The sequence below is a fragment of the Monodelphis domestica genome, chromosome 8, assembly GCF_027887165.1.
Source record: "Monodelphis domestica isolate mMonDom1 chromosome 8, mMonDom1.pri, whole genome shotgun sequence".
Lineage (NCBI taxonomy): Eukaryota > Metazoa > Chordata > Mammalia > Didelphimorphia > Didelphidae > Monodelphis > Monodelphis domestica.
Genome location: NC_077234.1, coordinates 169,411,274 through 169,436,975, shown reverse-complemented (window position 1 = coordinate 169,436,975; position 25,702 = coordinate 169,411,274). Strand labels below are relative to the sequence as shown.

The 25,702-nt window shown below is 36.2% G+C and overlaps 1 protein-coding gene across 1 annotated transcript; it reads left to right on the top strand.

Annotated features, from left to right (window-relative positions):
- The first annotated feature begins 558 nt into the window (after positions 1-558).
- Positions 559-22,051, top strand: POGLUT2 (protein O-glucosyltransferase 2). The gene is made up of 10 exons (XM_001365585.4): positions 559-1,140; positions 2,597-2,802; positions 6,541-6,746; positions 7,573-7,650; positions 10,550-10,722; positions 10,910-11,147; positions 13,343-13,552; positions 14,628-14,717; positions 19,929-20,036; positions 21,797-22,051. The coding sequence occupies exons 1-10, from the start codon at positions 965-967 to the stop codon at positions 21,812-21,814; spliced, it is 1,503 nt and encodes a 500-aa protein (XP_001365622.1). The 5' UTR covers positions 559-964; the 3' UTR covers positions 21,815-22,051.
- Positions 22,052-25,702: the final 3,651 nt, after the last annotated feature.

The following is a 25,702-nucleotide window of genomic DNA, read 5'->3' as shown; positions in this document are numbered from 1 at the left end:
CCCTCTTTCCCTCCCATTTTCTCACACAAATCCTGTCCTATGGGACCTTGGGAATTGAAGTTTCTTTTCCTATTTCCAAAAGACCCTCCTCCATCCCACCACTCCCCATTCCTCATTCCCACACTTTTTGAAAGCAGTAAAGGAGAGAGACGGGTGACATTTAGGTCCCAAGAATACAAGTCTTTAATTAGAAATTATTCAGTTTCAAAATGTTCTGCCCTGTGTTCAAAAAGTTCTGACCCGTGAATATAGAGGTACCCAGTGAATATGAAAATGTCAGTTTCTGAGAGTTGAGTTTTGGGGAAGCAAACAGGATTCTTTGTGACTCCAGATTTCAGGGTTTCATATTCTGAGTACTGATTCTTATGAACAATATCATTCGTTTTCTTACTGAAAACAGGGAGCATGTTGAATGAATAAAATTCAGTTAAATGCTATCCATCTGAGATTTCCGCTATTTCGTTTATATGGACTACAGATCCCAGAATCCCCTGGAGCCAAAGAAATGTAACAATGGCATCCATTTGGAAAAGAGATTATTTAGCAAGTCCTTGAGGAATGAGCCAATCACTTTTGCTTTCATATTTAGCAGGCCTTTGGAAGCACAATCACCCTAGAAGATGCTCTAGCTGCAGGAGTCTGAAAGACAAGTTTATTTTGTCCATTGCAAAAAGAACAGCATGGTGCTTGTCTGAATCCTCTAGGGTTAGCATAGTTTAAAGAGAATCCCCATCTCCTGCTGGTAACTCTCCTTGAGGAAAATAGAGGTATTCGAGTTAGCTTTTGATAATTATTAGGGAAAACCTACCTCAGATGTGCTTGTTCTTGCAATTGGCAGATGTGTTTGCAGCACTAACTGGTGAACCTGCGTGTCTTCCACCTACGAAGTGGCACGTTCCCCGCTGGTGCTGGCCACATCGGAAACTTCATTGTTAGTGGGCCGTTTCGCCAGTAAACCTTGTAAATGTTTAGATTTTTGTTGCTTTGCTACCTCTTTCTGGGAACAGCCCTTGCTGCGACTGCTGGAGAGCGACGAGTAAACCCAGAGAACTGTTTGATATGGGGACCTGGCCTAAAAGCCAAAGTTGTTCTGCCTGCCCGGTATTTCTATATTCAGGCTGTGGATTCCACAGGTCAGAAGTAAGTAAGACAGTTTCTCTTTAAAACTATTTTTGAGCGCGATAAAAATCTGTCTTAATTTCGTAGTTGGGGGGGGGGAGGGGTTTTTTCCCTCGTGGGGAGGAGGCGATAGAGAAAAGGAGGGAGGGAGCGAGGGAAATTCTTCAAATATTTTATTTTCGAGAATGTTTAGATTCTCTTAAAATTTGTCAAATTCCCCTTATAATTGCTAACTCTTCCCCCTTTTCATCAAGTCTTTTACTTCCTAATGTGTGCCAGAAAATAACCTAAACACACAGGTTGGTAATCCATCCCACCAACCCACGCTCTCTAATATCTCATTTTCTGGGTGCGAACCTCGTTTACTTTAATCTCAAACTTTTTCAGCGTTAAGAATGTGAGCTTCTTGAGGTCATGGATTTGCCTTTATAAGCCCAGAGTCCAGCCACAGTGCCTGGAACTTGGTGAATGCTTAACCAATGCGTATTGACTGACCGATCCACAAAGAGTTTAAGACATCTGAAATCAATTTCAGTCCAACTTTTATTCCAGACTACCAGCTACATTTCAGCTCCATCTAGTGGTCTCATTTTTCTCTTCTTGGATTGTTCCCTTCCATTTAGGTGAAATTGGGCATGTTTTGTAACTTAAATGTTCAAAAGAAAACTGCAGCATTATTTCTAACAAACAGGTAGCAAGGTATGAAACCCTGAGTTTGTTACAAGAGAAATATGACCACTGCAAGAAGTTCAAGTCACTAAAAGTGTCCTATAGTCAATGCTTTTTAAATATTATTTTTAAACAAATACTTCTGAATTGATGGGTTTCTTTTCCCCCATTAATGGATATTCTTCTAAATGTTCTATAGAAGCAGAACCTTTGGAACTGACCAGATATGGAAAAAGGTTGTTTTGGGGTAGGAACAAATAGTTTTCTATTTGGCTCTAAAATTAAGTGATTGGTAATTGGTCACCAGGTAACTTAACTGTTCCAATGTTCCGAAAAACCAAGGCCCTGATGTGTATGCACAAAGTTCAATAACCATTACTATTAGGATCTTCACTTCTGTTCATTTAAAGTAGTTGGCGGGGAATGGGAGGTGGTGTATGCATGGAAGGTTACAGGCTATAGGATAAAATAATGTACTGACTGCTAAAATGAATTTTGTGCATAATTAATCTTGTTCACATAGTCTAACGCTATTCTTGCACAATTTTCTACTGAAAACATTATTATTGCTACCTCAGAAACTGACTTTTTTCCATTTTTCTGCATCTGTAGAATATCTTTGCCACTTCGATGCCAGAAAAGTATGCTTAAAAATGGGAAAACAGTGAATAAAATACAAAGTACAGGAGAATAACAGACTATTTGCTATCATGATCAAGCAATAAATTCCCCGTGGGTCCAATTGGAACAACTTTATTAAAAGATAAACATTTAATGTCCTCATCATTTATCATTATTTCTGCTATAGGTTCACTACCTCACCAGGTGAAAAGGTATTCCAAGTTAAGATCTCAGCACCAGATGAACAGTTTACTCGAGTTGGAGTACAGGTTTTAGACCGAAAGGATGGATCCTTCATTGTGAGATACAGAATGTATGCAAGCTATAAAAATCTGAAGATAGAAGTTAAAGTCCAAGGGCAACATGTGGCCAATTCTCCGTATATTTTGAAAGGTAATTTGAGAACTGGTTAGTTGCAACACTTTTTGCATATTTCTTGAAAACCCAGAAGAAAATAATTTCCTCTTTCTTTAGTAGAAATAATTTGGCATTAGATCATAAACATCATATTTTGAAGGCCCTTAAGGATTAAATTGAAGCTGAGTATGAGGGTACAGGGCTTCTGTAATCTGCTAGTAGGATGGCTGAAGCAGGTAATTCTCTTGAGCTTGAGAGTTCTGAGCTGTAGTATATCAGATGTCTGCATTAAGGCTAGCATTAATTTAGTGAACCTTGGGATAGAGGAAGCCACCTAAAAAGGTGCAAATAAGCCTGCTAGAAACAGAATGGGGGAAAACTTTTAAGTTAGTCAATAGTGATCAGGCCTGTGAGTGACTGTGGCAAAACAAACCTGATTGAGATAAAGAGACCAAGCTTCCAAAAGAGAAGAGCAAATCGAAGCCATTCATATGAAGGAGTGATCCAGAAGCTTGACAAAAGGAGCAAACATCTTTCAAGCCTGGATCTGAAAAGGACTGGTTGCTTAGCTAAAGAGAAATGAGAGTATTTATTTAAAAAGAACACAATTTGTGAAGGAAAGACCTACCATTATTTCATGGGCATAGATACTACCAAATAGTCAGTTCATAGGCTCTCTATTATTAGATTGTCTTCGCAGGTTCTGGTGACCTCCGTCACAAAAATTCCCATTTAGTGAGTGGGCAACCTTCTCTGAACCTAGCAAGTCTGCCCTTGGCAGCTAAGTAAGGAAAACCAAAATTTTTTTGCTGCTATAACATAATATGTTTATAGATTAGAAAATAGTTTGTTAATGTAAGATTTAAATTAATGTCCAATACGCCAAGTATATTTCATAAAGTTTATTAACAATCACTTGAAGTAGAAGGAAAATAGAAGTATTATAACATAATTATCTAACAAAAATAAGACCACGTAAGTAAATTCTCCTGCCTGCTCAAAAATCCCGCTGGCTGTGATTATAGGAAGAAATCAAGAGAGAGGCAGGGCTACACAAAACTTATATCCTCCCTACATCAGCATGTAAGGTGAAGAGGAAAGTAAAGCTTCCTCAGAGGGGAGAGAAGCTTTAAGGTAGGAAGATAGAGACAGGATAGAAGTTTTAAATACCATGAGGGGGATGACGGAGTCAAATTAGAGATATGAGGTGGCAGGAATGAGTCTTTATTAATTTTCCATAAGCCACAGCCAAGCTTTGATCAAAGGACCCTTTCAAAGGCTTTTACCAGTCCAGAGATCCACATTTAATACCACACAGGTCGGAGAGATGAAAGAGAGAGATAGAGAAGATTTAAAGATGGAGCTTGGCCAGGCCAGCCATCAGCTAACCTGAGAGAGAAACAGAGAGAGAGAGAGAGAGAGAGAGAGAGAGAGAGAGAGAGAGAGAGAGAGAGAGAGAGAGAGAGAGAGAGAGAGAGAGAGAGAGAGAGAGAGAGAGAGAGAGAGAGAGAGAGAGAGAGAGAGAGAGAGAGAGAGAGAGAGAGAGAGAGAGAGAGAGAGAGAGAGAGAGAGAGAGAGAGAGAGAGAGAGAGAGAGAGGGGCGGAGCTTGCTGGGCTAAATATAGTCTTTGATATGCAAATATACACAGTACATAGGGATGATTCTCATTCGTTAAAGACAAGGTATGGGTGTGGTTTCTCTTAACCAGGTGAGCACAAAGAAACCTGTGTTCCCGCCTAACCTGGGGGAAGCTGGGGTCAAGGGTCAGAGGCTTTCCCAACCATGTGCAATACTGAGCATGCTCAAGACTGAGCATGCTCTCTTCTAAGGCAATCTGTACATACCAACTGTTCCCTTGCCCATAGCTAGGGGTGGACTGCTACAGAAAGTGGGATGCTGGGAGTTGGAGTTTCTGGGGAACATTAGTTAAAAAATATCTGTTCTTTTTAAAAAATTATTCATGGAGAAGCTTAAATGTGGTTGCCACTTTTTTCTTCTCTTATCCAATATTTTATCCAACAAATATTAAGTGATGTTCACTGTGGAGAATACAAACTGTATAAAATATACTGCCTCCCAGGAGTTAACCATCAAATTACAACCTATTTAACTCTGATCATTTAGTATAGATTGAATAACATTTGAGAAGCAAAAGGTCATTTTTAAACTTATCAGAAGACCATCATGGCTACCTACCAAGGGAAGAATCACAGAACTTTGTGCTTCTGGAACTGACATAATTGGTGATTCTTGAGACAGACATAACCTTTATTTCAATGAGTAAAATAAAAAAAGAATGATGTATTTTCTAGGGGAAAATTCAAGGCCAGGATGAAAAATGATCAAATAAGAAGCTATTTAACAGCTTCAGGCTCTAAGTTTATAACCAGAGTGTTAGAAAGAGTATTGTCTTAATGGCTCTAAATTCCTGATTTCATTAATGTGGATACTCTTGCCGATGCACACAGTAACCCTTCCACACCTTAGTAGGCAGTCTTCTTAAGTTTTGTAGCAAAAAAAATAATCACCTTGAGGCCAGCTAGGAAAAACCACATGTCCCCTCATCCTAAATTTATTTGTGTTATTCCTTAGATGATAAATGTGGAATCTGTCCTTGAGCTCATATTCAAAGCCTTTCTAGCTTGGTAGAACCTGTCAGAGTTTGTGATGTTTGGGCCCTAGAGTCATTTCCATGCCTTAATGACCCATCAAAATAGGATTTTAGTTAAAGGAGAGATTCATTTTTAAGTAAATATTAAAATTTGGTGACTATAATTTACAAAGGTGAGCCCAAAGCTGGATGATCATGTAAAAAAGAAATAATGGCAAGGGTTTTCTTGTTTGTTTTTTAATAGGGAAAAGGAAGATAGAAAATGAATGTTTATTAATTAAAAATTAAAAGCAAAAGAGACAAAAGAAAAAAAAACAAATAAATTTAGATAATCTAACACTTTAAATTTTCATCAAGGGCATTGTTTATTTTTAGTAGTAATTCTTTAGCTTTGAATAACATTTTATACAGAGTACTTTCACATGTCATATGGCTAAAACCAATTTCCAGGTTTTCTGACTTTGTCTTCCACATTTTCCACTATACCATGCTGTCATTTTCTCAGTTCATATTTCCTCATTCCCAAAGTGCCAATTATAAATTTATACCTCTAATCTTTCCAATAACTCCATGAATCAAGTTTGGTTCAAGAGCTCATGCAAAGCATAGGAATAACCTTACATATTCTCTTGTTTTAAAAAATAACTGCCCATTAAAATTAAAATATACCATCAATAACAGGAGAACTCAACCCATAATAGAAGCAGCCTCTTGTTTAGACTGTATATAGTAATATTAACAAAGCGTCCCAACTTAACCACTTAGTTGCCTATAAATATAATCTTTCTTACTCTTAATATACACTTGTCCATGGGTGATGCAGGTGGGGATTATCTTCATGATTACCTTAGTGGAGATCACTATATGAACTTAAAAGGACAATATAATTGTGACAATAATGTTTTTTACTACATAACAGAATTTGGTATATAGTGGGTCTTTCTTGGCTTTCAGGTAAGTTTGGTCACTATTGTTCTAGAAGAATTGGAAGTAAAAATATTCCAGCATAATAAAACAATATTTAATAGTTTATCATTCCCCTATAATTAGCCCAGAAGTTTGGGCTTTATATGTAATGGTTATAATGCACTATGAATATGAGAATATTAAATGATGTTATTGTTACTACATTTTGACATATGACTTATATATATGCAATTAGGGCCTGTCTACCATGAGAACTGTAACTGTCCTACTGAAGACAGTGCTACCTGGCTAGAGGAGATGAACTGCCCCCAAAGTATCCCTCAGATCCAGAGAGACCTTGCACCCTTCCCTACAGTGGATCCAGATAAGATTGCAGTAGAAATTCCACAAAGGTTTGGACAAAGACAGAGCTTGTGTCACTACACCTTGAAAGACAACAAGGTAATGTTAAATGGAAAATTCCACGTCTGGTCCTTTCCTCTAATTTCAGAGACAAAACTCAGGAAGATGAAGTTAAAAAGAAGTTTTTTAACACCAAAGCAGAAAAAAACATTGGTTAGGACAGCCTTTGGACCTACCCAGATTTTAAGGGGTGACCTGCTTTTTTAGAAAAGGTATTTTCTTTTATAGAAAAAGTATCCTTCCATAAAAGGGAAAAGGTATTTTGATTGGATCACATATTGGTGAAGATGTGGGATTATTACCTCCCCAGTTCTTCCCAAGTATTTTAATTTGATCCATGAGTCTATTGAGGAGATTGGGTAAGTGAGCATGTGTGGTATCTGCATGTAGTCATGATAAAGAGATATAATGAGAAACCTCTCCTGAAGAACCACCCTTCCCAAAGTAAAGTAAGGTTAAAACATGGGGTCACTACGGGATGACTGCATTTGTGACTGATTTTACACAATACAATAATGCATGGAATAATTTTTTGTTTTCAAGTTTTTCTCATCATTTATATATCACTAGACATAGTTTTATCAAAAATTGCAATAAAAATCATATAGCTTGCTTTTATTTTTTTAACCATTACCTTCTGTCTTAGAATTGGTACTAAATAAATATTGGTTCTAAGGCAGAAGGGTGGTAAGGAAAAAGCAGTTGGGGTTAAATGACTTAACCAGTGTCACACAGCTAAGAAATGTATGAGACCAAACTCAGGTACTCCTGACTCCAGGCCTAACTCTTTACCTGACCTGACTTGCTTGTTCTTAATGAAGGCAATACTTTTTACTGATATGATTGGTTTCAAATTTTCTTTTAGATTTATATCAAGACTCATGGTGAACATGTAGGTTTTAGGATTTTCATGGATGCCATCCTTCTCTCTTTGACCAGAAAAGTGAGTATATTTTATCCCTTAATTAGAATGCCCATCTTGGTTCCAAGCTTTTTTCAGTGCAGAATTTATAAACTGTTAAACATCAGTGAAGTTCTGTATTATACCACTATATTATAACCCTTATAATCCATGGCAGAGGACAGCCTCGTAGATTAAACAGCCTTGGAATGAGATGTTTTGGATACTTAAAAGCTATATGAATTGGGATTGGATAGTGAAGATTCTCATGCAGTATGTTGATATTGATGTTTAAATGACCTATATAGTCATTTAAATGACAATCAGACACCAACTCTTTTTTAAAAATTATTTATTTAATTAATTAATTTAGAAATGTTTTCCATGGTTACATGATTCATGTTCTTTTCCAGCCCTCCCCCAAACTGCCTTCCATAGCCAATGAACAATTCCACTGGGTTTTACATGTGTCATTGATCAAGACCTATTTCCCTATTATTAATATTCGCAATAGAGTGATTGTTTAGTGTCTACATCCCCAATCATATCCCCATAAACCCATGTGATCAACAGACACCAACTCTTGATACCACAAACTGCATACTGGTTAAATCCAACTCAATTTTTCTGTGTGTCCTAAATAAACAACCATCTTTTCCCCAAAAACACTTCTCCTTCCTAACTGCCTTATTACCATTAAACACTCCAGTTGGTCTTCCAAATTCACAATCTAGGAGTCATTCTCAATTCTGCCTTCAATCTCTTTGCCTATATCCAACCAGTTGCCAAGACTCGTCAATTTTACCTCCACAATATCTCTGACATCATTCTTCCTTATTAAGTCATATGACAACTCTCCTAGTTCAGGACCTCATCTCCTTTCACCTGGACAATTACAATGTCCTCTGAATTGGTCTCCCTGTGCTTCCCAGTCTTTTTCTGATCCTATCCATCTTTCACACAGCTAACAAATTGATACTCCTAAAGCTAAGTTCTTACTATTTCTTTCCCACTCAAGAAATGCCAGTGGTAACCAGTTACCTCTAGGATAGAAAAAAATCACCAGTTGCACTTTAAACTCTTCAATTTAGCTACTGCCTGCCTTTCCAAGCTTATTGTACATTTCTTTCCTTACAGTACTTTGTGTTCCACTTTATTTTCCAGCCAGGGTGGTCTCCATGCTGGTCCTCATGCACATTTCCATCTCCTAGGTCTTTGCCATTGAACAGGATGTCCTAAGTGCCTGAAATAAACTCCTTCTTCACCTGAACTGCTCTCTCAAATGAATAACTGGCTTCCTTCAGCTAAAATGCCACTTTGCAGAAGAAACCCATTTGAACCCCGAGTCAGTGCCACAAAATTACTTTGTATCTACTTTGTCCACATTGTATTACTAATCTGTTTGAATGATGCCATGCGCTCTCTCTCTCTCTCTCTCTCTCTCTCTCTCTCTCTCTCTCTCTCTCTCTCTCTCTCTCTCTCTCTCTCTCTCTGTTTCTCCCTTTCTCCTTTTAAGTTTCTTGAGGACAAGAGCCATTTTATTTTTGTCTCTTTAGTCCTAGCACAATGCCTGCTTAACTGATAGTAATTTAATAAATGCTTGCTTAATTAATTAGTGAATCATCAACAAATGTTTGTTTTTTAATATTTTAGTTTTTCTCCAATTACTTGTAAAAACAATTTTCAACATTCATTTTTTAAAATTTTGAACCAAATTCACTCATGTCTTTTCCTCCTTCTTTACCCTTTCCCCTCCCTGAGATGGCAAGCAATTTGATAAGGATTCTACATGTGCATTAATATAAAATATTTTGCCATATTAGTCATTTTCAAGAAATATTTATTGAGACAAAGGCTCCAATTGTTTGATTTTCTTATGGCATAATGTATAATATAAATGAAATCTAATCAGTTAAACAAGAAACAGATTAATAAAGCACCTTCTATGGGGCAGGCAAATAGATTAGAGAATCACAAAGCACTGGACAAATATTCTACACTTATGGAATAGTATTGGAAAAATTCCCATCTCTTTTTTATAGAAAAAACATTGAAGTTGTTTGCACAATAAGAGAGTCAGCAAAAAAAGTGCTACATAAAAGTAAACTTTTTATTAGGAAAGAGCAAGGACCTATAGTTTTATTGCCAGTGCAAATGGCAATTCCTCTGAAATTTTGTAGCGAAGTCTCAGAGACTTGTCTGAGGTTCACACAAGGTTATATTGCCTTGCTTGATATCACAGAGCTATTAAATATCAGAGTTCAGATTTAAACCACAGTCATAACCCAAAGTTCAGCATTCTATTCTTTTTCAATAAGTAGGAGAGAATAGGTTGATATGATGCATTGGGTTTAACTTATTTTTTAGTTTATAGAAGATTGTTAACTGGTTATATTTTTTATGATTTAAAGATAACTTGCTAGATCAAAAACTGAAGTTTTAACTTGTTTTCAAAGGGATACATATGAATCTAGTACTTCTTTCCTTACCACCTTCTCTCTTTCCCTCTCCTTATTCCTCTCCCTCCTTCCTTTCCCTTTTTTTCCCTTCTCCTTTTCCCTTCCTCCTTCCCCCATTCTCTCTGTCTCCCTCCTTCTCTCTTTACAAATGATTTTTCAATTTCTTATTTTGTTGTTATTAAATTATTCCCATTTTGATTTTGTAGGAGAAATGGATCTCTTTTCAGAGAAGCATTAGTCAATCAACATTAGAATGGAAACTCAGTGAAATGATGGTTTAATAAGAAGAATGATTCATCCAACACATCCTTATTATTATTATTAAACCTACTTGGGCTCACACATTACAGCCAGGGAACCCATCAATTCACTGGATTTCCATTCCTGATTTGACTGATAAATGTTACCCTAAGAAATAACTATATGACACACATAACTACTCTAACAGCAGTCAATCACCAGAATTATTTTTATTTTCTTAGGTGAAAATGCCAGATGTTGAGTTTTTTGTTAATTTAGGAGATTGGCCTTTGGAGAAAAAGAAATCCAATGCAAACCTCCATCCCATATTTTCCTGGTGTGGATCTACCGATTCCAAAGATATTGTGATGCCAACCTATGACTTGACTGACTCTGTTTTAGAAACTATGGGCCGGTAAGAAGTCACTTATAGTTTTCTCAGAGCAGGAAATTTTATTTTTTTGCTAACTTTTATCCAAATAAAACTATTATCCATACACCATCAATTATATGATTACTTAGGATTGTATATGGATAGAACATGTGAATCCGTGATATGACAGTTCTAGAAGGGAAAATCTTTCGATCTTTCTGTCTTCTAGAGTGAGTTTGGATATGATGTCTGTCCAGGCTAACACAGGACCCCCATGGGAGAACAAAAATACTACAGCCCTCTGGAGAGGAAGAGACAGCAGGAAAGAAAGACTTGAACTTGTAAAACTCAGTAGAAAACACCCAGAACTCATAGATGCTGCTTTTACCAACTTTTTCTTCTTTAAACATGATGAAAGTTTATATGGTCCCATTGTGAAGCACATTTCATTTTTTGATTTCTTTAAGGTAAGAAGACTCCAGTAGATTTTTATAACTTTTTCTCGGGGTTTTCATGCTTGTCACCAAAGCTTATAACTTAAGAGTTTGACTTCATTTAAATGTTATATTCTGTTTTATTAAAACAGAAATTATTAATTATTAAAGCATTTTACTCATAAAACATTTAACTGATCCTCTTTTTTTCCCACAGCCGTACATATTATTTACATCTGGCTCCAGATAAAAATTACTTGGCACTTAGGTGGCTATTCCCAATCCATCTGGTGGAAAAGAGATACTAATTAGTTTCTGGCTAAATACCAAATCACCTCTGTTTTCCTAAGATCAAAGGAAACTTCTTATATCTAATATGTGAATAGCTCCAACCCACCAAACTCTTTTCCAGTCTGTCGAATGCTTTATTTCACTGAGTAATTTTTACTTTGGTGAGAAATCTTTGAAAATTCTGTGGTGGTGGTAAAGGTAGGAAGGCAGGTGAGCCAAGGGAAAATGGTAGCCTTGTGATTCATTCAGCACATGTATACTCTTGAGTTTTCCACCCCAACACATCTTACAGCCTATGAGATCTTTTTTTTTTTAATGAAACATTTTTATATGTGTTGGGTGTGAAATTACCAATTGTAAACAAACACAACATTTTACTATTCAAAGAATAAGGAGCTTCTATGGGAAACTGAATTGTAAAGTTTGCTTTTTAAAAAATATATGTGGGCTTTAATATATTTGAAATTTAACAAGGTGATTCTGAAATTGTTTTATCTATGTTCCCTTAGGCACTTTTTGTGTTTTCTTCTGTGCATTTTAAAAAATGCTTTACTGATGTTTCTCTTTTTTGAATATCTGTCATTACCTACCAGTCAATAATCCCCTCCACTATTCCCCAGTAGGAGCTTTTCCTTTTAAATATGTATAATCCAGAAAAACAAATCAACACATTGTCCATGTCTAAGAATTCATATCTCAGTCCATTCCCCTTCTGTCAAGAGATGGAAGGTACATTTGATCATCAGTCTTTTGAAATCACTATTGCTCATTGCTTTGATCAGAGACTAGATGTCTTTTAAAGTTGTTTTCCTTCATATTGTTTTCACCATCACTGAGTAAAATGTTCTCCTGGTTTTTCTCATTTCACATCACATCAATTAATTTTATAATTAAAAATATTTTTAGCTCTACCTCTTCTTCATTAATCATTAAGTGTTTTGTTGTGTACTTTCTATCACTGATAGCATCATTTATCAAGCACTTTAGAGGTAAGGTAAGTGCTAGGTGTTGAAATACAGAGTTCTGTATCAGTTCTTGCAAATCTCCTATTTCCCTGAATTTCTTTTTGTTATTTCCTAAGGCTGCAATATAATTCCATCATGTTTATATATCACAATTTGTCCAGCCATTTTCCAGTTGATGGGCATCTATTTTCCAAATTTTTTGTTATTTAAAAAAAAGGGTTGTTATAAACCTTGCATGTATGAATCCTTTCTCTCTGTTGTTTGATCTCTGGAATATATCCCTAAAATATTATCCCTGGATCAGAGGCTATACAATTTAGTGACTATTTGAGTATGGTTCCAAATTTTAATTTTCAAAATAACAAACCAACTCACAGCTTTACCACAATGCATTAATATATCTGCTTTCTGTATGATGACAGATTTCTCAAAAGCCTCTGCTATTTTCACATGAGCTTTTTCTTTTTTTTTTTAATCCAAAGCATTCTCTACATATTAGAGGTTTCCAGTTAAAATAATTCTTCAAATGTTCCAGTTTTCAAGCTCTTTTGTCCCAAGCCTTGTTATTCCCAGAAGACATTTGCATAGCCATCTGGTGTTTAAAAGAGACAGTTAACATGGTACAGAACGTGATCTCATTAGGCCTACAAAGTGAAGTAAATAAACGACTACAGCCATCACACTTTCACAAATAAACACAATATTCCTTATGGTGTCACCTTCTGAGTAAAATCTTCAATTAAAAAAATAGATGCTTTCAAAGTTAGCTTTATTGCTGATTTTGTGATCTCCGGGGCATCATCTGAATGAACATTTACTTCCCAGGCAGTATGCATGGAACAATAAAACATTACCATGATAACATTAGCTAAATGGTAAAAGCAGGGAAGGAAATCAGCTGCCCAAACAGTGTCTCAAGAGGTGATAAGGAAACCTAATTGCAATTCCTGTCTGGTGCATCTTGTTTTACAGCACAAGTATCAGATTAATATCGATGGTACAGTTGCAGCATACCGGCTGCCTTATTTACTCGTTGGTAACAGTGTTGTGCTAAAGCAAGACTCTATTTATTATGAACATTTTTACAATGAGCTGCAGCCCTGGAAACATTACATCCCAGTGAAAAGCAACCTGAGTGATCTTTTGGAAAAACTTCAGTGGGCTAAAGACCATGACGAAGAGGTAAGGCAATTCATTGACCCAATTCAATTAAATTCTTACTGTTTGTTACTGTTATGTGGTAAGTGAGTGGGGCTGGTGTTTGCAATGTAGTTCAGATGTCAGTCGATCAACATTTATGGGCCAGGCACTGTGCTAAGTGCTAGGGATACAAATATGCAAAAGAAAGACAATCCCTGCCCTCAAGGAGCTTACAACCTAAGGGAGCAGACAACACACCAAAAAAGCTAAAAAGGATGAATGGGGGTGGTGGAAAGTAGGAAATATACTGGCAGTGGGATCCATGGAGAAGTCCAAAGGAAATATCTATCAAATTGGTTATTTAAATGCTCTGACAAGCCCTTAGGATTCTTTTGTATAGACTTCCTACAGGAAAACAATAAACTATTTTCCCCATGGATGCTACTTTCATTCCCTTCCCCTTCCAACCTCAAAGTTTGCACAGGAGAAGATGCTCAGTCTAATTCCTTAATATATACTTGTAGCTGAAAATTTCTCTATCCTTTAATCATTTTGTCATAAGCCACCAGCAGCTATGCCACCCAATATAGCAAGTGGATCACTGCCAGTGGCAATAAGAAAATGAAGGGGTCGTTAGGCACCCTGGCAGGGAGCCTACCTCCTCCATCCCTAAGGGAGTGATTGTAGTCGTTGTTGAAATGAGGAGTTTCAGAAAAGCAGCCTCTAAAATAATTGGTTACTGAAAGGCATAGAATTGAAATTGAGTTCTTATTCATTTCACAAGATCATTGTTGCTTCATTTATTTTATACATCCCTAGGAAGGGAAAATGGGAGATGGATTTCTTCCAATTCTTCTTCACTACTTTTCTTTTCTCTCTAACTTGAATTCCCAAACCTCCCTGCTTTAATATGACTTTCCTTGGCCTGTGAGTGGAGCACTACATTAAATGTCTTCCTTACCAGGTAAGATCCCTATTCATGGCATCTTCTATTACTGGCTTCTCTTCGTGGCTCTGCTACCATATCATGGACACGCATTGTTACATTTTATTCACATTAAAATAGAAGCCTCTTTGGAAAATTATGTAATATTGAATGTCATCTTTTCTTCCATAGGCAAAAGCAATAGCCAAGGCAGGGCAAGAATTTGCAAGGGACAACCTCATGGGTGATAACATATTTTGCTATTACTTCAAGCTTTTCCAGGTCAGTATTTTCTTTTCTTTTCTTTTTTAAACCCTGCCCTTCCATCTTAGATTCAATATTATGTATTGGTTCCAAAGCAAAGAGCAATAAGGGCAAGGCAATGGGCGTTAAGTGACTTGCCTAGGATCACACAGCTAGGAAGTGTCTGAGGTCAGATTTGAACCCAGGACCTCTCATCTTTGGTCTTGGCTCTCAATCTCTTGAGATACCTAGCTGCCCCCCAGGTCAGTATTTTCAAACGTAATATAAATATAACTTGTGGTTTTGTAAATACCTCCATAGTATGTGTTATTCTGCCCAATAATTTGTAAGCATACACAAACATACACATAAAATTGTGTGACTATCTTTTCATAATTGTGAATGACATAAAATCAAAGACACATTATATCTGATTAAAGACCAAAGTGCAAGTAGATCATTGCCAGTGACAATAAGAAAAGGAGGGGGTCATTAGGCACTAGACCAAATAATGGAAAAGGTCAATATCCATTGATAATATACAGTAATCCTTAGGAGTAGGTGGTGGCCTATAAGTCAATAAATGGGCCAGGAAATGACACAAATGTGACACATTTGCATCAAGTAATGAAATGCTTGTATGATGTAATGTCACCCATTTAATGCAGACACGTGTCACACAACTACATTCCTGCATCACATAACATATTTGAAGCATATATCATATGCCATTTCACACAGCACAAAAATTTCATGCAACAACAGGCTTGTGCCCAGTGACATGCGTGCAACATTCAGTGACATCCTGGGCCACACAATGATATGCCTGTCATGCCATGACATACCAGCTAAACGTGTGTCCCACAACAACATGCATGTAACATGCTATGACATGCCCCTGTTCTGCAGAAATATGCTTGCATCACAGAAAACATGCCAATATAACACAGTGGCACATGGATGTTTCATACACGACACCAATTGGTCACAACAATACATATACCTTACAATGTAAGGTCCTCAAATGTTTTACACAGGGGACCAGTTCGCTGTCCCTCAGACCATTGGAGGGCCGGACTCTAAAAAAAAAACTATGAACAAATCTGTATACGCTGTCTGGGATAGCAGAGGCTGCAGCACTGGCTGTGATGGGCCTGTCACACCTTGCACAGGTCCCTTGCTGCCACCACCATTATACTGGGCAGCAGTATACACAGTGTGGAATCCCCTCCCACAAATCACCACTCTTCATGCTGACATCTTCCATTGTGCAGCCTCATAATCCTTTGCATGGTGCCTCGTTCTCCTTCAGTTACTCTCAGAACAAGGCTCCATGCAAAGGATTATGTCACCGGAAGTAGTACTGAGTGATGCCACGCTTTGAGGTGTCGCCACATACAGTACTCCAGGAGCCAATGCATCCTGTGCTTCTGTCACTGACCACCAATGAAAGAAGTGCCCCTTCTAGAAGTGCAGTGGGACCTGGATAAATGGTCTCAGGAGACCACAGTTTGGGGATCCTTGCCTTACATGATATGTCTTTTTCACAAAACACTGTGACCGTCAAGCAATGTCACATGTGTCAACACAAAACACACACGTATCATGTCATGATACCACCACCATGCAATGACATACCTGCCTCATACAATGTTACAATGGCCACACCACCATACATGTGTCATACAACATCAGATTTAAGGTTTTAAAAGTTAATTATAAAGATGCAGCAACAACTGCAATCTTTACTTTGTAGGTGGAGAGAAGGGGATTGGAAAGGGGTAGAAGAGAGATACTAAAATAGTAAAGAGAAGAGACTAAATTCTATGAAGGGAGGGACTAGGTTGTCTCTAAAATGTTATCTCATATAGCCTAAGGCAGTGATAGCAAACATTTCAGAAGGGTGGGCGATGTGACAAATGTCCTCTGGAAAGTGTGGAAAGGGGTGAGGAGAACAGCCCAGCCCTGTGTACCTCTGGCTTCTGGTAATGAACTGTGGCGAACTTTGTGCTGGGGCGACAGAACGCATGCCCTCAGAGAGAGCTCTGAGTGCTCCCTCTGGAATGCATGGTAGGTTCACCCCTATGGACTTATGGGGAACACAATGCTCTGTCCAAGGTAGGAGCATTGGCTAAACTCAATAGCATAGGACCTTTAGAGGTCATCTATTTCAGCCTCTAACTGAAGCACAATTCTGACTTGTATTGTGTACCAGGAACTCTCCTAAGCACTTTATAATCATTATATCACTTGATCCTCCAACAACTATGGGACTGAGGTGCTATTATTATTTCCATTTTATATATGAGGTAACTGAGATAGATGGATGTTACGTGACTTGCTACAGCTAGTATCTGAGGCCACATTTGAATTCAGGTCTTCCCGACTCTAAGTCTAGCACTCTATCCACTGCTCCATCTGATTATCTAAAGCAGAGGTCCTCATTGGGGTTCTCTGAATAGATTTCAAGTCTACAAACTTGGATGAGAAATAGTTATATCTTTATATCCATTCATCTCTACCTAAATTTTGTCATTTCCTTCAATTATTTAAAAATGTTATACTGAAGTATTCTTTGACTCTATTATACTACCAAAGAGGTCCATGACATACACAAAAGGTTAAGAAGCCCTGATCTGAGGAAAGCAAACCCTACATCAAGGGGCAACACATTCTATTATTTTAAGACAATTCTGATACATAAAAAGTTCTTGGATAAAACCAACAGTCTTTGTTCTATCTTTTCTATTCTGACTGCTATCAGCAGAATCTAGGCCTTCATTACCTATGAACTATGTGGGTTGGACTGCAAGTCTTCCAAGTGGCTTCCAATGTTTGCCCCTTCTAATTAATTCTTTATACCTTAGCCAAAACACCTTCCTTCTTATGTACTGATCTGATCACCTCATTTCTCTACTCAAAAACCCTTCAATATCTTCCACTGCTGGTCCCTAATAAATATTCAAACTTCTTGCCTAGCATTCAAGATTCTTTACAACCTAGTGTGGCCCTCTCTTTCCTGGCATCAAAGGATCTTAGACCTGGAACTCAAAGGAACTTTAAAGATTATTTAGTCCATCCTCTTTATTTCATAGATTTATAGTTTACAAATTTAGAACTGGGGAGATGAAGGGATTTGCCAAAGGTCCATATGTAGTAAGAATCATAAGAGACAGCATCTGAACCCAGTTACCCTAACTCTGTCCTTCCATCATACCATTTTCTAGCCTTCTCTCACATTATCCTCTTCTATGAGTGCTATACTTCAGTCAAACTAGGCAATTTACATAATGAACATATATGTTGAATACTTTCCCACTTCCGTACCTTTGCTCACAGCATGCCTCTATTGCCCATTATTTTCTCTTTACTTCCTTCCAAATCTTACTCATCCCAGCTCTTGTGATACCTTCTCTGATCCCCAGTGAAAAATATCTATCCTTCCTCTAGCCTAGGATAGCCTTTTGCATTTATACCCTTGTCATACTTCACCTTATATAGTGAAAAACAGTACCCTCCCCACAAAAATCCTGCATTAATGCCTCATCAGATCAGAGAAGTATCTTTAGGTTCTCAAAGCTCTGACAGATTCTACACAAGTTGAACAAGCTTCAGGCTTTATCTTGGTACTAAACAGTGTTTGTTGAGGATCCATATAGTTGAAGTCATTACTCATAACATGGAGTAGCCATGCTCATCTCAGAAACAAAGATGGATATAAAATGGTCCTCACACCTGTGTGATCCTCTTTTGTTCTTAAAATAATTGTAGCAGAAGGTTGAAAGAAGAGGTGGAGAGTGCTAAAATCCAGTTTTTAAATTGTTTGGAAACATTAACAGTTGGCATTTTAAAGCTGAGATATTTGGTGGGTAATGAGCAAAGGGATATACCACTGAATAAAATGGATCATCAATATTAACATCTTTGCTATAAATAAAGCCAAGAGATATAAGCAAGTTGTAGCTAAATGGTTTGCAGCTAAATGGGTTGTAGATTCTCCAAAGGGACATAAATAGAGAAATTGGCAGAGTTGATTGTCATCAAATATCCAAAGGCAACATGAAACATGAAATTCTTCGTTGCTTGCTCTTCTAGAATTGTGATGCTTATGATCAAAAGACCACCATGAAGTTAATTGCAATATATAAACAAATATTCATTGTAGAAGATAAGGAAGTAGAGAAGTTACAAAAAGAACTTAAAATTCCTCTTCATTCCTGATCCATGTTTTCCAGTATATTTTTCATTGTTCTCATCTAGTCTTACCTCTCTCTGCATTCCAGTCACTGAGTATCATTGTGTAGGGAATAAGAGACTGAAAAAGAGACTCCTGGGTAAGGAAATTCTCTACCACGGCAGATTGGCACCTCTCCCTGTTTCCTCCTTTATTATTTGTTATAATGAATGGCTTGCTTGGGAAGGAAGTATATTGGGGGATATATATTTGAAAATGGGGGCACTTGGTACCTTAGTGGATAGAGAGCCAAGAGATAGGAGATTCTGGATTAAAATCTGGCCTCCTACACTTCCTGGCTGTGTGATTTTGGACAAGTCAGATAAGCTCAGTTTCACAGCCCTTATAGCTATTCTGGCTTGGAACCAGTGCTCAATATTGAACCTAAGACATCAGGTCTTAGAAGGAAAGCAGGAAGGAAGGAAAGGAGGGAAGGGAAGGGAAAGGAAAGGAAGTGATAAGGATTAAGTTAGGGACTGGACCTGAGATTTCACTGGAATATTATAGTTTAAGCGAGCTGCCTAGAGAATTGAGAAATTAAGTGGCTTACCCTAAGTCTCATAATGTACAGCTATCTATATAGCACAAGTCAAATCAGTTCAAGAGTCTTTGATGCAGAACACTATGTTGGCAGCTGAGAGAGATACAAAATTTAGATAATGTGCCACTCTTGCCCTCCTGGAGCTTATTGCCCAATTTGGAGATATGAAACATAGAGATAAAGACACATTATGATACGTACTAAGTGATAGATGAGTAGTGCAAACCAGGTGTTAGGTATACAAAGGAGGAATCAGAACAAATACTATGTGCATGTTCAGAACTGTCAGTATCCCTCCCCACCCCACACTGGCTAGGGGGATTGAAGGAGCTCACTATATCAAAACTCTGTGGCATGGACCTTGTTCGGATATATTCAATCCAAATTCTGCAAACATTGATTGCACATCAGTTCTTTAGAAGGTATTGAAAATCTTAGAATATCTTAGAACGGAAATGTTTTCTTTTTGAATCAGGAATATGCTAGTTTACAAGTGACTGAACCCAAAGTTCGAGATGGCATGGAGAAAGTAGAATCTCAGTCTGAAGATGACCTCTTTCCCTGTAACTGTCATAGAAAAAAGGTATGCCTGGCTATTGTAATGTTTCTCCAAACTGTGCTTATTCTGACTTTATTCTTATTAGTGCTACTTATAGTACCATTCATCTAGTCTAATATGTTTGAAACCTTGGTCATAACCATATTTTCCTCTCACTCATCTCCAAATCCAATTATTTGCCAATTCCCTTTAATTATACCTCCACAATGCTTTCTCACATCTGGCCCCTTCTCTTTATTCTAATTTCCTCCTAAATAAAGGACTTCATGGATGGATCCTTGGGATACCTTACTTAAATCTAATTTGGCATCAATAAAAAGATTGCTATGTTGTACTGTGCCTAATTAAAGTTAGATAAAATGAGTCTGTAGTGGAACCAGTTAGCACACCTTTTCAATGATCTAGAAGATGGTCAATGATGAGGGTGATTATAGGTTGTGCGTATATACCAGGATAAAGGATTCACTGACAAAGGAAAGGTCCTTATTGAAATTAAATTAATATATATTCACATATACAATTGATTCATTAATGTAGTTCTTATGAAGAGGCAAAATAGATTTTTTATTTAAAGGTCTTTGAGATCAAGGGAATTGTTGAATGTTCCAGGATCTTATGTAAACCATGATAGGTTTTATCAAAGTATGCATATCTTAGAGTTTTTGAAAGATATTTTTAAAAAAGCATTTCTGTATATCTGAACTTGCTTTTAATGGAAATTATTTTAATATGATTGATTTTAATAAGTCCCTGGAGAAGAAATACAAATTGATTAATCAAACAAAGATGTTTATATAAATATGCTTTGAAAGTGAGTAGGCTTGTATTAATATCTATTTTGATCATATTTTAATGCTTATATTTCATTTTCTAAGAAGAGATTAATTTCCCTGTAAGTACTGATAGTGTTGATGGGGGGTTATATTCTGAATTTTCCAAATGTTATTTTTTAAAATTTCAATTAGAGCTAAAGTTTCTTCTTACAAATAAATCTTCTCTGTTTTGTTTTAGACAATATCAGTCACTCCTTTAGGTTCCTAGTGTAAAAATAATTTTTAAAAAGTTATTTTATCTACATTCATCTTGGCTAGTCAGTCATCCCTCTGCACTAGCATAACGAAGGAAGGATTCAGTTTTGGGGGGATGGTTTTATAATGTAATATTATTGAAATCCATTACCTACATCTGTCATAATTATTATACAATCTGTTCTACCTCCTATCCCTCTCCTTCTCTAGTTTACTCCAGTAGCTAACTAGGCAAAGATCCATGAGATAATTCTATGTAATCAGGCCATAATTATACCTCATGTACTTCACTTAGGCAAACTAAGGCCTAGGCAGTAGGAGTGCAGCACTTCCACATTTTTGCCTTTTTATGATTTAAATTAAACCGAGAAAACCCAAGACCTTCCTTTTGCAGGTGGGGAAAGGGAATTCCATAGAATTTCCATTGCCTATAGTCATATAATCTAAATATTTGAAAAGAGTATAATCAGAGCCAGCACTAAACCCCAGTTTTCCTTACCCTAATCTCTCTCCTTTCTACTATGTCATATTCTCTTCTCCCTTTAGTGACTTCTCATGGCATTCATTTTCACCCAATTTCACCTAGGCAAAATGCTGTAGGGGAGCCCACAACATTATTTACTTTGAGTCCACAGGTCCATAGTGAGGACCCTGGCTCTCCTCCATATTTTACATTCCAAGAAATAATAAAGAAATATTGTAATAGGAATTATAGGATTGTGAGGAAATTAATAATTTTGTTCCTTGTAATTTCAGGCCAAAGACGAACTCTGAAGTTAAGAAATGTCTTTTCTTGGAATGTTGGTGCTCAGAAAAGTTCCTTAAGAAAAAGGATTATTTTTTATTACACTACTTAAGTGAACAAGAAACACTTTGCAGTGCAATATTTCAAATTATGAAAAGACAATTTTTTCTTTTGTTATAAGCAGTATTATTATCAGGACATTTTTGTTTAAAGCACATTTTTTTACAGTTTTGTAATAAAATAATAAAATCATCATTAAAGTCTTATGTTATTATCATTTTATCTATAAAAGGAAAGAATGCTTTTTTCCTGGATAATATTTTAAAAAAGTAGTTTCAAAGGTTTTTTTTTCCTCAAGCAGAATCTCTTATATCAGAAGATGAACTCATTTGTTCAAATCACCATATAGTGTCAAATATTAAAACATAATTGAATAATGGAATCTTAGGGTTAGAATAAATCCTTTTCTCAAATCAAATTTAATTTTTTAATTAATAAACATTTCTTTTCTCCTCAAACTCAAACCAGTGAAAGAAAAAAGAAAAGAAAAGAGAAAAAATACTCTTGTAACAAATATGTTGCTTGGTTATTTTCAGTTGTGTCCAACTCTCTGTGACCCCTTTTGGGAATTTCTTGGGAGAGATATGGCAAAGATAATTGGAATGGTTTGCCATTTCTTTCTCCAGAGGATTAATGCAAACAGAGGTTAAATGACTCCTTCATTGACCATGTTATTTCTCTGGAAGTGGATAGCATTCCCCATCAAGTCTTTCAGGATTGTCCCAAATCATTGCATTGCTGAGAGCAGCCAAGTTTTCAGATAATCATCATCTAATATTGTTGTTATTGAGTATCATTTTCTCCCAGTTCTGCTTATTTTGCTCTGCATCAGTTCCCACAGATCTTTCTAGCAGATCCCACAGATCTTTTCCTGAAATCTTGCTTATCATTTCTTATAGCACAATGGTATTCCATCACCAACATGTACCACAATTTGTTCAGCCATTCCTCAATTGATGGACATCCCCTCAATTTCCAATTCTTTGCCAGTACAAAAAGAACTGCTAACATATTTTTGTACAAGTGGGTCCTTTCTCCTTTTTATTATCTCTTTGGGATACAGTCCCAGGTGTGGCATTACTAGATCAAAGAGTATGCACAGTTTTATAGCCCTTTGGGTATAATTCCAAATTGCCCTTCAGAATGATCAGATAAGCCAGGCAATATCGCTGTATGGATGGAGGACTTTGGGTGTCAAGTATTACCATTAAATGTGTTTACTATTAAATAAACCAGATGTTTCCCATGGCTAAATGTAATTGAAAAGCACTCCATATGTGACTGAGACACATTTGGTGTGTTTTAGGAAGATAATTTACATATATATAAGGAAACTATTTGTTATTGAGAAATTGTGATGTATGAGCAAGGAATATTCTGTACAACAAAGAGGCATGTGTCAATGGGAAAAGAAAAAGCTGAAGGGAAAAGAGCACTGGACCTGGCATCCAAAGGCCTGTGGTTTAATATCAGTCCTACTCTGTGCTAGCTATGTGATTTTGGACAAGTCATTTAACTTTGCTCAACCTCAGATTCTTCATCTGGAAAAATGAGGTAATTTTTTTTTCCTTTTTTAATTTATGAAGTTGACAAACAGCCTTTCCTTGTATAAAGGAAAGAAAAATTGGATGTTTGAAATTATATGACATTGGTTCTCAAAGTGTGCTCTGTGGATCCCCAAGACCCTATTCAGGGTGTCCACAAGGTCAAAAGTATTTATATACCATATCACAATTGTATTTGTCTGTTAAAATATTTGTCAAATATGTATACACTTAGTATTATACATATGTATAGTTGAAAAGCATTTTAATTGGTATGTATATATGTATATGTCCATTTAGGTGTGTGTGTGTGTTTATGTGAGGCCAGATTTTCTTTTATACTTCAGCCAAAATATCACCACAGAATATGTAAAAAGAGAAATATGAGAATTTATCTTTATCAAGTCAGACACTAAAAATATATAAAAGAAAACTACTCTTCTCACTGTTTGGGAAAACAAAGGCATCTTTCATTTAAAAATGGCATTTGTTAAATAAATAAATTCTATGGTCTTTTAATGCTTTCTATATGATTAGGTTTAGAAAACTGTTTTACATGACAGCACAAGTAAAATATATATATATATATATATATCATTTCTTACCATTTCAGAAGGTGGGGAGAAGAGGTAGGGTGGGAGGGAGGAAGAGAATTTGGAATACAAATTCTTCAAAAGAATCTTAAAATTTTTTTATATGAAATTGGGGAAAAATAAAATATCTCAAAAATTAAATAAAAATGCCATTTATGTTATATAATAGATATTTTATTGTTTTAAATATGTTTTACATTTATGTTTTCATTTATAATACTATAAACATCAATAGGTAAAATACACAAAAATTCCTTGGGGTCATCAATAATTTTTAAGAGTCTACAGAGTTCTGAGAACAAAAAGTTCCATGAAATCTGCTTCACACATTTTGGAGTTTGTTTTTAAAGTACATATTAATCATATTAATCCCAACACTATAGTACTTGCCTAAATCTTCTGAGCTTCCTTCCTTCTGCATTTCCTTCCATTCTATTGTGTATTAAAAAAATATTTTTATATCTTTTTCCTCCTTTTTTTCCTGGCATCACTATGTTCTTGTAAGTATCCTCTCCCCCATACCCTCCCCCCAAATAATAAAGAGTTCTCCTATAACAAATAAATATGGAGTTGATATCTACATGTCCTTCCTATAGGGCTACCAAAGCTGATGAGCCTAAGCTATTTCCTAACCCACCTAAGACTACTTTAGAACTTATATTGTTTCCCTGCCATTGGGGTAGCACTTAGTATATGAAAGAAGTCACTTATTAAATTCATGTAATTAATCATATCATTGGCTAAAGAGAATTCATCTGTCATCCAGAAGTTTTTAATCTATTACAAATAATAAGGTATGAGGATAATTTAGCTCGTTGTTTTTAAAGTCAAGACTAGGGTTGTAAGCAGAAATTTCCGAGAACATATTTTATCATCTACATATACTTGTAATGCCTTATTGCAATTAGCAGTAGGAGGTCTTAGCCCTATTCTTATATAATCACACACTCACATTATTTCAGAAATGGGAGGACATTGCTATTTCCTTCTCCAGCTCATTTTACAGATGAGAAAATTGAGGCAAGTAGTTGTTTCTTTTAAAAATATTTTTATTACATTTTAAGTTCAGAGCTGTCTCCCTCAGCACTCTCCATTAGAGAAGGCATCATTTGACAAAAAAAATAATACATATATATATAAAATCATATCATGTATACTTCTATTTATTAGTTCTTTCTATATATGTTTCTTTTAGAGTAACATTTATAAATTCAAATCATCAATAAAAACCCAGATAAAAGTAGCAGGCAGTTTATCCAGGACTGGACTATAGAGTTTTCTGGACTTCTAATGCAGGACTCTTTCCATTAAAACATGCTGCAAAGATGAGAATCATGCATAATGAGAAGGCATTAATGGATTGTAATGTGTGCTGTGAGACTTTAATCCCAGATCTACAATAATGACATCACAGATCTATAGAAGCATTGAAGATGAGCCTTTAATAAATGCTTTTTGAGTGATTGACTAAATTTATTGAAGATGAACAGCAGGTTCAGAGAGAATATAGAAGAGTAAAAATGCTATCTGTTCACTTTAAAAAACAACAACAAAAAACCTTACTAAGGAAAGTGTGCTTTATTTTTTCCTTGTTTTTTTAATTAATAAGAATTTGCATTCTCTCCCTCCTGGCTTATACCATTAAATAAAATTTAAAATCCTACATTTGAAATTTTATAAAATATGCAGTCAGGCCAAAAATATATTATTTATGTCTAAA

Bases quoted from the DNA above. Each gene is read 5' to 3' on its own strand.
- POGLUT2 (XM_001365585.4), top strand. From the start codon at position 965: ATGTTTAGATTTTTGTTGCTTTGCTACCTCTTTCTGGGAACAGCCCTT. The intron at 7,651-10,549 runs GTGAGTATATTT...TTATTTTCTTAG, and splicing joins TTCTCTCTTTGACCAGAAAA to GTGAAAATGCCAGATGTTGA. The intron at 14,718-19,928 runs GTCAGTATTTTC...TTTTTGAATCAG, and splicing joins ATTACTTCAAGCTTTTCCAG to GAATATGCTAGTTTACAAGT.